Raw genomic sequence first — 15,236 nt, 5'->3', positions numbered from 1 at the left:
ATATTGGTGAAGCAGTTCATTCAGCAATTTACATGATACCACAAATTGGCTATTTGATGTGTACACAATATAGGAGTACACAATTGTTTTAGAGAAACAAAATTTGAAAGCAAGCCCATTTGTCTTCGAGAACAAAATTTGAGATCATCTTCACCTGGGGGAATTTTAGTATTCCCTAAAATTTTGGACTTAACCCATAGAAACAGGAGAAATACTGGAAATTATCGCTTTTTTAATTTCATAGGGGAAGTAAAGTCTGACTGGAACCTTGAATTTTATTTGGATTATTCATGTATAAATTCCTTCAACTAAGAAAGCAATGTTCTACCTCTCATTCCAAAGGCTGAGAGTATTCCCGAACATTTTATTCCAACGAGATAAAGATGACATGGACCAAGGATGGACAACTGGAAATAATGTATTTTATCATTTCATAAGAGCGTGACGTTATTTTTGCTGTGGTATCTGCCAGAGATAGTTGATTGATATGGAGAGGAACCTCCGAATACTTCTACACTTATGCTATTAGCTTGAAATTAATTTAGATATTTTGGTTTGAAAATCTCTTTGGGTGTTTAGTGAAATGATTCCCACAATATTCCAATAATACCCTTAATATCTTTTGACCACAGATGAAGAAATAAAAACTTTCAACACACAGAGACTGGCTTAAAAACTGAAAATAGATTTTTTTATTTTTTTTTATTTAATGGGGCCTTTGGATAACCTGTGTATTTTGAGAGATTTAGCAGGTACTGCAGCTGCTCTTTGCTCTTGTTACACTATCGCCGAAAACCTGCAGAACACAGAGGTAGTTCATGTCACTGAAAACCAAAGCACTTTGTATGTACACGTTAGTTTAGCTGCAGTGAAGTGTGGCAGAGGAAAGTTCACCGTTGGAGAACAAAACCGTTTACATGTGATGCCCCTTGTCCCTGTGACAGTTTGTGAAGGTGCAATATGTGAGATTTAAGTCATGTTGAGTAGTGTGTCTGAGTCACTGTAGCATCCGGTCTGTCCTCAGTTTGCTGCTGGTTAATAGTTATTGAGAGCTTCAGAAATCAATCACGATGCCAGCGTGGGCTCCTGCTGCTGCATCTTCCCCTGTGAGATGAAGGGCAAGAGAGATAAGAGTGCAAGAGTCTGCAGCGTCTAAAATTAGTGGAATGTTTTAAACAAGAACGACTTAAAAATGGAAAACAAAACATACAAAATGTCAATATTAGTTAAAAAATGCTGAAAAAGAATGATGCAACTGATCAAATCAAGTACAAAAACAGCTGAAAATGAAATGTTTACCATCCAGAACTGGAATTGAAACTTTAATAAATGCTTGCATCATAACTATATGACACATGTTAGACTAATTTCTAATGTTGAACATGTTTTGTGGCTCCAATTAAATTTGATTTGGTAAAAAGTCACTAAAGTGTCTATTGGCCATAGTGGTTGCAGACGCCTTTACTCACTGCAGCTTCCCGTGGAGCATTGTGGTATTACAACCCTGGATACACTTTCCTTGTAGATCAATGTACCAATGTGCTTGAGATGAAATCCAAATTGTTCTTTCATCATGTTTAATTATTCATTGGCTCTAGTCTTACAATTCCACATCCTGCACCATTAAGGCATATCAGAAAATTGGATTTCTTTTTTCTGTAGTCTTTTTATGTGTCGCTTTGATAATTTTGAAAGACGACGTACTCAGGGAAGTTAGGTAATATCAAAGTGTGAGTTTTAGAAAAAATGTGTGTGGTGTGTTTAGAGATGCCTGTCTGAAATCCTACTTTAGGTGTGCCTCAATGTGTATTTAAAGAGTTTTTTTATGTGAAGTGACAGGTTTTTTTCCCACTAATGATTTGATTAACTTTCACTTCATTTAGATGTGTATGAATGAATCAAACGTGTCCTTCCTCTGATGTGTGTTGGGTATGATTTTTCTGTATTGGCTGTTTGAGTTTAGCCCTGTATGATTAATCTTTCAGGCAGATGATCGGTACTCAATAAAAGCAGGTGATATGTTCTAGGCGTCCAACACATTGACTGGTCCAATATCCACACAAACTACCAGTTTTATATTTTTGTGTTTCCAATTTGTGTTGTGTGCATAAGTTATTTGTTTTTTGAGCGTATATAGATTTATTTTATCTGGTAAGACATGGATAATTTCTTTGGTGTGCATTTAATTCTCATTTTCACTTAGACTTTTTCTCACATCTAAGTCTGTTTGCCTGATTTCAGTTTCATGTAAATCATAATTACATTCAAGGAAATGCAAATCTAACTGGTGTGTGCCTTAGGTATCTGAATGTACTTTCTTAATCTGTCTGTTTTGGTCTGTGACTGTACTGTAAATCTCCCAATGAGAAAGTCAATGACTGTCTTAAGTTTGGGGTTTCATCATGCTTCATCTTTGTAATGTGTGTGTGTGTATAGTAAAATAAATTATAAATTATGTTTTGGCCAAATGTAGAAAACACTCGATGGATCAGAGACACAGAGGAATTATTACACTGAGACTGACGTTACCTCAAATGTCCACATGATGGTGTCATATCAATAATGTATGAATGGTTAAAGAGTTTTTGCTTTATATTCCAAATAGAAAATTCCACAATGAAAGAAAATAACATTTGCACTATTGTCAACTGACTGTGTTTACATGTGATTGATTAAATGTTTGATTTGGTGCCAATTTCATAATGAATTTCAATAATATTAGATATGTTTTCATGAACTTTGTAGTAAAGTAGGAAATAAGCTGGATTGATGGTGCAGAGAATACAGATTATTTTCATTTTCAATTTGGCAGCTTTTTCCCCCAGTAGTTCCTATTGGCAGGCATGCTCCAAACTATCTCTGCTATACTGAAAAAAAGTGGTATTTTAATTGTCTGAACCAGACAAAACAGAAAGAAATAGTTGTGTAACTCACTGCTTGCTGAATAGGAGACTTGTCCACATTGGGCAGAAATAAGTAGAACTAAAGGCTCAGCCCCTCCCCCACCTTAGATTGTAAGGTGGCCCCCTCAGAATGTTAATTTCCAACTCCTCTGTTTGATCCACTGCATACTGAATAGGTTGTGCATCTTGTCAATTGCTTACAAATTGAATTAAACAAATATGACTTTAGGGGCTATGTGAGTCCCAGTTGAACATTTGAATGTTGTTGCAATCATGTTTGACCATTTTTTTAAAGTTTAATTTGTGATCATTTTGACATAGTTGAAAAGAATAGAAAACAAATGACATTATAGGAGTAATTGTCATGACTACTACAATGACTTCTACAATGATAGAGAAAAAAAGTATTGTTTGTCATTGTTTTGATTAAAAAAATAGCTAAACCTACCCCCTACATTTAATTATTCAAGATGGACCCATAGTGTATAACACATTCTAATGTATTGGTTTGGGCATGCAGCTACTATATAATTTCCATTAGTGGCACAGTGGGTAGAGAACAGTTTGGCATGATTTCATTTAATTTCATAAAAGAATTAAGATAGATAAACCTTGGCAGTGAAAAATAAAAAGCACCTGATATTCTTTGCAGTTATTAGTTTTAGGATTCATTTACAAAAATGCGCATCGACAGTCTTTACAGAGTACTGGCGGAGTCAGTAAATATTGATTGAGCTCATAACACTGACTATGGTCCTCAGCCCTGGAAGCTTGTGAAAGCTGACTCCCCACCATGTGGTTATAAAATGGAATAAATACAAATCCAAGAACAAAAGCTACAAGAGAGATTTAGAGTATTGTTTACATATTAGTTTGTTTTTTTCTGTAATGTTTTGTCACGTCACTCAGATTTTCAGCAGGTGAGTTGTGGACATTTTATCTGAATAAAGGTCTCTTCCAATGCATTAGGTTCTGGACCCTGAGGCGTTAATGAGCCATGTAATTACTGTTTTTTAAACACGGGCCAGCCACAGGCTGCCAAACAAAAGATAATGATAACAATAATAACTGTGATCAAACCTAAAGGAAAAGTGCCTCCTCATTGACACAGTGTATGTATAGCTCTCTCCTCTGGAGAATAACAAACTATGAACAAAAAATGTAACAACAAGAGCTGTATTTATTGATTATCTCTATGAAGACATAATTGTTTGGTCAATAAACACTGGTAAAGAATTTAAAAATGCTGTGGCTATTTTTTCTTTGCCCGACAATGTGTATTTAAAGCCATTCAATACAGTGATAATTACAAGGAACAAAACAGGAGGCTCCCTGCTCTGGGAAACTGAACCAAAAACAGTTTTGTAACGGTTTCTCAATGAAACGATTGACTACCTGACAGTTAATTGATGAATCAACTTAACCTCAACATATTGCCCTCTCTGTGTGAACCATATCTTACAGCCAGATAACCCATTTAACTAATTTGCAAATAGAAAAGTAGGAAAAGGGATTTGCTGAGGGTACAACTATCAGTAATTGCTTGATCAGCTTATTGGTTTGTCTCTTACATTTGGTCTGAAATGAGAAGAGTGTCCATCAGAAGCTCACAGAGATGCTTTCTAATAGGTCTAATCACTCCAAGTTTGAAATCCAAATATATCGGCAAACCTGAAACAATTACTTGAATTTAAACAATATGCTGGGTTCGTCTGATTTATATTAATACAACGAACATACTTGTATACAGGTCTGGTCTGGTGAAACTTGAGGCAATACAATACCATACAATATTATGTGAGCCTTATTAAGATTTTTATGAGATATGTATTAGTCACTTTATCGTATCTGCATAGTTTTTCTTTAATTCACACACACAGGTGGATAGATAGATGGATAGAAAGATAGATAGATAGATAGATAGATAGATAGATAGATAGATAGATAGATAGATAGATAGATGGATAGATGGATAGATAAGAAAACACGTAAACAAGTACAACAGCATACATTTTAATTAAAAAGTAATAAATGAAATTACAAAACAAGCACAAATAAAAAGTAAAACGTGACAACTAAGACGGAAGGGATACTAAAGAAATCTGTTGGTAGTGTAACGACATGACTTGTTTTGTGGTGTATTTTGGAGTTGTTTGACTGCAGTGTGAGTGACATTATGCTGAAACTCTCTGTTCCCATCTCCCGGCGGAAGTGGTCGGTCTGGACGACCCGCTCTGGACTCTGCTAGCTGGCTGCTAGGGCGTTGCTAGTGGCAGAAAGTGGGATTTTTTTCTTCTTCTTCTTCTTGCTGTCTTTCCACAAGTTATCCTCCCGAGCGAATAGCGTCCTACGTGTACGGGGGAGTGAGACGAAGAAGAAGAAAAAAAAAGAAAACACCAAAAAAAAAAAAAAAAAAAAAAAACACCCAACCTCGTTTGCTCTCCGTGTGAAGTTTTTCCCAGCCTCCCGGGAGGTGTTTCGCTCGTTGTCTCGCGGCGGAGCGGCTGTTGCTTTCTGTCCCGTTAGCTGGCCTGGGAGCTAGCTCTGCTCTGCTTCACATCCACCGGAATTCTGCCGAGAAACGACCGAATCCTGGAAACATGGAGTCAAGGAGCGCCGCGCTGTGCTAACCGAGCCGCTCCGCTGGATATTCACCCCCACCTCCCTCTCTCCCTCCTCAAGGAGACTTTTTTTCTTCTCTTTTTTGTGTGCGAAGGACATAAACGCGGAGACACATCACCAGCTTGTCAACATTCATGAGGTGTTGTGTGTTATATTTATATTCGGGTGGTCGGCCGGCCTCATTGTTGTGAACTGGGAGTTTGCTTTAGTTTGCACACGAAGCAAAGTTTTCTGCTGAAAGAGCTCATCTGTTTTGTTAGCTGGTAGCTGGTCACATCCAACGCCTGCCAGCTTGCCGTGGAAAAAAAAAAAAGGATCTTCCCGAGAGGAAAACCCTCCCGCATGGGCTTCGGGTTTTTTTTTTTTTTTTTAATTAATACTTATTTTAATCCCACAGTCGTCTTTTGTTTTCGAGTGTTAAACAAACGCGTAGCTCCGGCGGAGCATTAGCCGCAGTTGTTTTGCTAATTTCTGGATCACGGCTCGCTTGGAAACTCGGGTGTTTCTGAGCGATTCTCATGGTCACGGGAGAGCCGCCGTCCACGCAGCTACAGACGGGCTTTTTCTGGGAGCTGGGACTACCAAATGGGACTGCAGGAATTTCCAGCATCTCCGCAGATCGTTTAAGCGACCGCAGCAAGGCTTCTCCGGCCGAGCCAGGGTGGTGGCAGGACGGGACTCCATCGCAGGGCCACACGGTGTCTGTTACATCGGAATAAGGATTGTTTACACGGTTCATATCGGCGGAAAACCTGGGGACGTGGATGCAAAAGGAGTCACACAAGGAGTCTCTTTACATGCACGACAAACTTGTGCCAGCTGGAACAGTGTATTTATTGTTGTTGCCCTAATATTGTTAATAGCCGGGGCTGGACAAGCTCATACGACCGAGGCCCTGATTCATTTGTAAAAATCCGTGCTGCTATTTAATTCTAACAAGGACACATAGTGTTAGGTAGTATTTTTTTTTTTTGCTTCATCCAGTGTTTGGAGGTGCCTTGCTTGCAACGACACAACGCTGTCCTCTTGAGTTTGATTCAAAGCACCGTGCTCACAAAAAACCCTACTAAAGACGAATGCCAGGGAAGGACGATCCAGGACACTGCCTCACCACACTCTGGAAAATGTTAATGGGATATAATTTGCTGCAAATCTAGACCAGGAAGCCCAATGAGTGACACACAGTCCAGCTTCACTGACAGGTACAGTATAACACTCACCTTCATGTTCTGTGACACCACAGTAGTGGAACTGTGACGAGGCTGTGGTGATGGTGTATGTTTGGGTCTGAAACACAACCCCCAGTCTCTTTAACTGTGTCTTGCATGGTCCAAGTAAAACGCTTCTTTGTATTGATGTGCTTGGTAATAACTGCGTTATACAATTACTAAGTAAGGACATTAGGTCTTGATGGAAACTCTGCTGATCTCAGCATGGGTAATGGAGTTCTCTGCAGACCATAAAGTACTACTTACTTGCCCAGGGAATGAGAAGGCCTGCTACTGTTTGTGTGCCAGGGAACAGTCATCCGTGATCCCTGTACACCTTTCAACATCACTATTACCCCTAAGCCTTTAACGCTAACCTTCTCCTACACCTATTAAAACAATCTCTGGATTTAGACAAAACCTTAGCTCCGTGAAGTAATCACCTTATCTGAGGCAGCTGTCAACTCAGAGGTTGAACCAGAGGGTTAAATCACGTGTCATAGCCTGAAGAATAGACTAAATTAGCTGATAAAGATCAGTTCGTGGTGGGGCTGCAATGATGGATCAATTAACAGAAAATTATTCAACAAATGTTTTGATATTCAAGCATTTGTTTTTTTATGTTTGATTTTAGGGCCATGTTTCGTCTTTTTTAAAACTCTTGAGCAGCTTATATGACATTTTAGTCTGTGACGCGGGCTTTGGAAAACACTTGTTGACATTTCCAGTATTTTGTGATACTTCAGACATCATGAAGTGACCAACAGATTCATCAACAATAAAGTTGAAGCTCTTGCTCATACTGACTTGGTTCATTGAGGCGTAGCATACGTAACTACTCTCTGGTTTACATCGTCACAGGAAGGAATTCCTCCGTGATATTTGTACCTGCGGAATAGAGAGGTTCCTATTCTCAATCAGATGCACTTTGGCAGTGAAACGGGAGAAACTGCAGCGTTGCATCAAGCCTTCCTACCTGAATCCCGCATACCTGTGAGAACAGAGAAGGCCAATACGCTGGAATGTGGTTGGTAGACTCAGAATAGAGGGGAGCTTATTGCACAGGTTGGGATATGAAATCTCCTCATGGCAAGAGCTGAAGGCTAAAGCCCAACCCCATTTTAACATGACCCCCCCTCCCCCACTGCAAATGATGGCAGCAGTAGCTGGCACCAACTGCTATTGTGTGTGTGTGTGTGTGTGTGTGTGTGTGTGTGTGTGTGTGTGTGTGTGTGTGTGTGTGTGTGTGTGTGTGTGTGTGTGTGTGTGTGTGTGTGTGTGTGTGTGTGTGTGTGTGTGTGTGTGTGTGTGTGTGTGTGTGTGTGTGTGTGCGCGCGCGCGAGAGCGAGAGAGAGATAGCATTAAGACGGGCACTGTTGACTAAACCTGTATTAGATCTTGTGACGCTTCAGCGAGCTATTATCAAGCCTTTAACAGAGCCAAAAGTGATTGACTAAAAAGTGAATATCACTTCTGACAACATGTAGCATCCTATCCTCTGGTGGATGCTTTTACACACGTATAGCAACCTCAAATAACTTTTGTGTAATAGACTTCCGACACAGGTTTTGTGTACGATCCTGTACCTTTTAGTGGTGTATGTGGAATCTGGTCCTGTGGTTGTGTGTGTGTGTTTTGTTTTCTTGAGCTCAGTGGCCTTAAAACTGTAATTGTTAATCTGCCCGTTTGACTTGGTGCAGTATGTTTGGATAAACCAAAACAGACGAAATGCAAAACAGTGATTGAGCAGACTACAGGTCATGCATGCAAGCCGCTGTGTACCTCGCACAAAAATTACAGTTGTCTTACATTTGAATTATTGTTTAGCATGCAGCAGCTCATGAGTGTTTTCCACTATGGTCCATGGTAATGACTTTATCGATTAGCAGTGTTATGTGTCCCCACCTCCCTCCTTCGGTCTATCCGCATTCTCTTGGCCTTGCTTTCTCGACCTTTCACATGTGATATTGTGCATTTCTTTTTCGCCCTGTTGGCCTTGGATCGGGGCGTATACATCCAGCATCTATTGGGGTTGGGCTGCCAGCCGGTGGATCAGTTCACTGTGCGGTGAGCTCTTTGTCATAGAGTTCTGCTGATCTCCACGTTTTTCCCACCGCCCCCCCACCCTGAGGCCCTCCCGGGAAAGTGGTGCTGGTGACATCACTAATAGTAAACAATAGCTTTTAGGGGGACAGCAACCCCGGCTGCGTGTGGTATGTTTCTCCCACAGGTCTGTCAGTGGAGATCAGGTGTTTTCAGAGCGGGGGCTGGATGGAGTGTGTCTCTGTTATTGTATTGTGGGAGGGAAAGTGTGGATATATGTCAGCCCCCATCAAGTTTGTCAGGAATTGATTTGTTGTCATTGATTAGAATGTAAATGATGTTGGTGAGTTAGCAGGTATTTGTTGGACATTAAACTGTCAGTTATAAGGCAAGAATGCCAATTGCAGCTGAACAGAGCCCAGAGTGATATCTTCATGGCGTTTTCTTATCTGTGTGTATTTCCAGTCATCAGCTAAAAACTCAAGAATGTACAATTTATAATTACCAATACAGTGGAAGCATATTTGATGTTGCAACATTATAAATTACTTAAAAGCTTCATCATTTGTCAGAATTGTTATCAATTACTGTCATGTGTTTTGACCAATAAAGTAATTATGTAGCTGGATAATACCAGGGTTGTAGGGTTTATATTCAGCCCCACTGCAGTGGAGTTTGTTTCCTCATGATAAATGTCCTCAAGAGTAGGTCTGACAGCTCGGTCTGCTCGTATGCGTCTCCTGTATTTGGCATCCCTCCCTGATAATGCAGCATGCGTCGACTCCATCTAGTCAGCGCTGATACAGAGGAAGCTGTGTCAGCTGCTCTTACTGTGCATTAAAATTAGTTTCCAGAGGTCGTTCAGAGCCCTGATCAGAAGAGCAACGGCTCCTACTCGGCATGCACGGGATAACAGTGTTTACGTACCAATAAGGCTTCTGCAATAAAGATTGATGCGTTTAGACACGAACACGGCAACAATATTTCATTAGGCATGATGGCTTAAAAGGTACTAAATCGACTGTCATATTTAACTAGAGGGGTTCAGGTACAGTTAACTAGTGGTGGAGTAAAAGATGGCTCCAGGCTTGTGAGATTTTGATGTGTAAAGTTTAATCAACAACTAATTATTTTACAATCTAGTTCTATCAAAATTACTGCAGACTAACCTGTCATCATGATTAGTCAGATTAAAAATTTGAAACAATGAAACCCATCGGCACGCAGAATGATACAAAATTCCTGAGAATTCTCTGGCAATGTATTTCAGGCAGTTTGTCTCAGTAGACTTACCTTTGCACATCCGCAAATGGGCCATTGCTAGGGTAGTGACAGTCAGAAGAACCAACTCGATATGGAAGATGTGAAACGGCACCTTGGCCCTCTCGATAGGAAATTTTGAGTCCAAAAAAAAAAAAAAAAGTTGACCAACAAAGTATTATGTACACTCTGCAGGAAGGAGTTTTCTTTTCATTGAAGCTCGTCCAGCTTAATATCCCGCATTAATATGTGGAATACGTTAGTCGAGGAGTCTGCAGACTTCTGAGTTTGGAGGCAACATTGTAAACAAGAAGCGGTCAGCTCTCCTCTCCGACAAAGTTAGTTTGTTGTAGTCGCTGGCTGAAAAAGAAGCAACAGGGCCACATTACATGTTTGTTCGCATGCTGTTAAAGGTGTTTAATAAACATATTAAAAATCCTATTTTCCCCTTCTCTCTTGAGTGTGTTTGCTGATGGAAAATGAAATGTTATTCATATAGATTAAAAATTAATGATATTTATCGGAAAGAAATCAATTGTAACCCTGTGATTAATCTGATTAGAAAATTGTAATCATAAGAGGCACCACTCATGAAAACAAATGTGACCTGCAGCCATATTTTTGTGCCCCCCGATTCCTTCAGGGATATTAAAGGTGCAACAGGCGATTTATCTCGGTCTGTTGTACTTTATTTTTTCATTTAAAAAAAGCTGAAGTCATTACTGGAACATACAATTCTTGTATTGATGTGGTTGATATTGCTCAAAGGGTAGAAAACAATCTCTTCAGCATGATCTCGTTGATTTTTAATTAAATGCAAAATAAATGTACACATACCTAATGTTTTAGATTTAGAAGGTGCAAAAGGCACAATTTCAATGACCTGCCTTTTCAGAACATGATATTTTTCAACTATATACATTGATTTGTAATCTGTAAAAGAGATCTGTCACTAAACACAAATAGGTTGAAATCGTGGTGCAAAATAAAATAAAAAAAAACGCCACAGGAGTGGCTGCGTAGCTTTTATAGTTCCTGCCAGTAACCAACCAAACACCTAAAATATTATGTTTCAATAAATGTGTTACATATGCACCGTGTGGCAGATAATTTGTAAAACATGAATATGAGTTTTGGAAGCTCGTCTTTCTTCTTCCTTACTGTGTCTGGTTTAATCCAACGTTGTTAGCTCAGCTGTGTGTAAACACTGACAACGTGGTGCTCCAATAGCCTGCAATGTAATCGGCACAATAGTGTGTATTTATTTTGCACAAAGGTCTCAAATAGAGCTATTGTACACTTGAAGCCTTTATTGAACTTCATAAAGAATGAAAATAAAACATCTGCGTGTGGTTACAGTATATTCTATCATGCAGTGAGCCACTGCCACAGTTAGAAGGGACACTAGTTAATCCGCAACACAGATGCTCTCGTTCGACATGTCCAATATACGGTCTTGCGTGAGCCCTGTTACATGCACTTCCAACTTCTTATAAGTGTGTTCTAATGGCCGATCTAGTTATCTGCAGTGCATTAAATGCATTGCTCTTCAGATTGGATTTGTTATTTATGACTTGCCCACATTTTGGCGGCCTGATGTTGTTGGTGCAGCATGACTGCAGCAGCGCTACTTTGTTATTGTTGTGGTTATTGCTGGACTTGAGATTTATATTTTATTTCTATCTCTTTGAAACATACTACCAAACCAGAGACTAGTGCACAGAGCAGATTCCTTGTTTTGGTTATTTATAGAATGTAAATGAAGCCCTTTGGAGAAAGGATTCACACCTGAATGTCACTTTGGCAGGCACACACCACATCCCACCATACCGAGTTCACCCTTGCCACTCTTCTTTCACCCCCTCTGAATTATATGCATCTTTAATTTCAGTTTTTAAATTGCCCACTTTATTTATGTATTTATTTTTTAGTTTTCACTGTGCACATCAAGGTAGAGGTTATTTACAAAATTGTATCGGAAACATTTGAGTAAAAAAAACAATTATTTTCTTGGTTATCAATTTGAGCTTGACTGAAAACAAAAGAAGTCGAGATAGAAGAATGGTCGGGCATGGTGGAGAGGGAAGAAACTAGTTTTGCCTCGGGGGAGGTTTGTGATGCTGTGGAGTGGGTGGAGCCGGGGCATAGAGGGAGCTGGGGCCCAGAGTGCTGGGGGAGTTGAGGGGGTCTATCACCCAGCCCTGTGATGTTGATGCTTGTGGACACCCTCTACAATCCTGCCCTGGTAGGCTAAAGGGCTTTAGGGCCCAAACATTACTTTCACTCCACAAAAGATAGGCTCACAACAGAGGAGGATAAAAAAAAAAAAGGGGGACAAGAAAAGAGAACTGTCTGAAGTGTCATGTCCTCACGTTGTAAATGTAAGGGGGTTGTGTGGCCTTAAACTAGACTCTTGCCTTTAGGCTTAATGCAGCACGCTTGAAGTGTTGATATTTCTGCTGATTGCACAGTAGAGATTTGATTGTAAATACAGATATTAATGTTGTTACTGAGCTGATTATTGAAATAGAATGGATATTACTACTACACTGAGTTGGTCACTTGGGTGTTCCCAGCAGGAAATGATAGATTTCTGTGCCATGCCATGCTGGTGCTCTTATTCCCAGGGACCGAGGATGCTCTAATTGAGTCTGTGAAGCACTTTGAGAGGCTGTATTGTCGAGAGAATGAACCAACTTGCTGCTCATCTTTGATTAATCTTCCATCGCCTGTTTCTGCTGATTCAGGGGCGACGAGACGGAGTAACACACTCCAGCTCTTTCTCTCCAAGAACAAAGTGTCGGAACACAAGTTCTCTTATTAACCTACAGACTCACTGCTTTCTGCATGGCTGTTCACTCTTTTAATAGCAGAAAGCAATAGGAAAAGCAAATGAAGAGGAAGCGCAGGGATGTAACTGCAAAATATTATACGGTTTCCATGAGGATCTTTCGTGTATATTCTTGTTGGCCAGTGAAGGCCATAATCATTCTCTGTTTCCCTTAGCGACTGGCAAGTCGGTGTATTAGGTATCGCAGACGCCTTGCATTCATCAAGCTAAGTTGTTTTAGTTCAGCGTAAATGAAAAAACCAAAAAAACAAAATCAAATTTCTCTTCACTGTATTGCTATCTTGGTCACTCTTTTATTCACCCCCTACAGGGCTTAACCAGAGGATTATTTCTTGTTTTAATGCATTTTTTATAATCAGAGTGGATGTTGCATGAGTGCGGCGACATCATTCAGCTGCATCAATGATGCAGGGATGCATTTGTTCACTATGAGGAGGTGCCATCAGTTGTTGTCTACACTAGATCATTGCTTAGCTCACCTACATTCACGAGTCTGACAACAAAGGCGACCAGTATATCCACAATGAATAGGAAAAAAACAGACAGCATTTGAACTGATGATGAAAGAGAAATCAATTGCTTAACAGTAAATATTTCAATGCTAAAATGTTTAGGAAACTACCATTTCCCATCTTGCAGTATTTTTTTAATAATGTTTTAATAAATGTAATTGTCTGCTGAGCCTCTTCTGAGCGGGGAAAACTCATCTAACGGAAGCACAGCAACAGCCGGCAGTATGCATTTTGAGAACACAGTTTCTGTAGCAACTGGTGTCAAATCAGAAAGTCAACTTGATGCCAAAATGTTATTGATTGTGGTTTAAGTTTTCAAAAACTAAGAGCTCGCCATTTAAAAGAAAAACAAACTACATTTAGATCGGCGCACCATCCTTTTGACTATTGTATGCACAGCAATTCAGAAAAACAACAACAAATAATTGTATACATTTAGAATATTTCTCCACAGGACTGTTGTTTTTGGATCTATTCTCAGCGTGATTAGGCTGGCTCTCTGTTGGTGGAAATGTTAAGAATAGAATAAGATTCAGAGTATATTTGTGCATTTTACTGTAGATTTGTAAACAGAAAAACTTCGATGGAAAAACAAACCCAAACATAATGAAATTAAGTATGATATAAAAAAAAAAGAAAGTTCCCCCAAAATTTGAGAATCAAGCATTACGGAAAACTAAAGATCCCAACGTGACCAGACTGAACAACTTTTTCTGTGGGGAAACATTGGGGACATTTTGCAGCTTTGGAGAGAGTGTCAATACCAGCATGCTGTCGTTCTGTTTATTAAGAAAAAAAATATTTTGAGGTTAGATCTCTAGTTAGATTTTCTTGAAAGATTTGACTTTTCAGGTTATTTTATGTCCCTGCTAATAAATTACATTTTTGACTGGTTAACAAACCTCATCAATAACAACGGGACAAACTTTCAGACATTTCAACAGTTTGAAATCAAAAGTAACTGAGAAAGTGATGCCTTGTCGACATCTGAAGAATCAGTTCGGAGGATTTATCGATCGGAGAAGTTGTCAGGTTTTTGAGGCGGTGCTCGTAGCTCGCACCGGTGTGGACGGTGAAGCATGTTGAACCACCTTCTTTCTTTTCCCAGTGCTCGGGGACAGCAGACAGCATAGCGTGAAGAAATGTCTATCCCCCGGCCCTCATGTCAGGAATCCTGATGAGGTTTATTGGGGCAGAAAGGGCACAGTTTTCCCCCCCGAGGCTGTAGCTTGAGCTCCAAAGCTATTGGCCTTGTCTCTCTCGAACACACTGCAACCCCCTCCCTCGCTCTGTCTCTGTCTCTGTCTCGTACACTGACTTAATCCTTTCTTCCCTTAAATCCATACTTCAGTGTACTCAACACTGCATTGTCACACCACTGGGGCCACATGTTGAGAATGACATTGCTTTGTTGGATGAGAAACCAGTGTCATGCAGAGGGTGGTTTAAAAAAAGAAATATAATTGTGTGGGTGTCGACAACTTTCTCAGTGGCAGGGAGTGGAAAAGAATGACGTCATGCAGTCTGTGTTTGTCTGCGCACCCACATTGTGTGACTCAGGTATAAAGATTAGATAACCGGCAGTGTGTTTGTGCTCTCGCTCACACTGGCTACAGGCCCTGAATCAGACTGTATCATTACACCATTCAGAGAGAAGCACTGGCTCATTTTGGTGATGTGCTGTGAATGGCCCGGCTCGGTTGAGAAGCAGATAGTGCCAGCCGCTTTTGGTTCTTGGCAGGCCAGCGGCGTGACTCGGCACAAAACCCAGCTGCGAGGAGATTGTGCCGTCACCGCAGACTCGCCCGCCAGTTTTGCCAAAGCTTGCAGCGTAATC

The 15,236-nt window shown here is 40.2% G+C and overlaps 1 protein-coding gene across 5 annotated transcripts in view; it reads left to right on the top strand.

Annotated features, from left to right (window-relative positions):
- The first annotated feature begins 5,131 nt into the window (after nucleotides 1-5,131).
- arhgef12a (Rho guanine nucleotide exchange factor (GEF) 12a) overlaps nucleotides 5,132-15,236 on the top strand; it is a 47,611-nt gene continuing 37,506 nt past the window's right edge. For all 5 annotated transcript variants that reach the window (XM_080508137.1, XM_080508135.1, XM_080508136.1 and 2 more), the window contains exon 1: nucleotides 5,132-6,727. In XM_080508137.1, the coding sequence (XP_080364263.1) occupies nucleotides 6,696-6,727 (32 nt within the window). In that variant the 5' untranslated portion in view covers nucleotides 5,132-6,695. The remainder of the gene's footprint in view (nucleotides 6,728-15,236) is intronic.

The sequence above is a fragment of the Blennius ocellaris genome (assembly GCF_963422515.1).
Source record: "Blennius ocellaris genome assembly, chromosome: 2".
Classification (NCBI taxonomy): Eukaryota; Metazoa; Chordata; class Actinopteri; order Blenniiformes; family Blenniidae; genus Blennius; species Blennius ocellaris.
The sequence above is the reverse complement of the archived record's forward strand: the minus strand, read 5'-3'. Positions and strand labels throughout refer to the sequence as shown.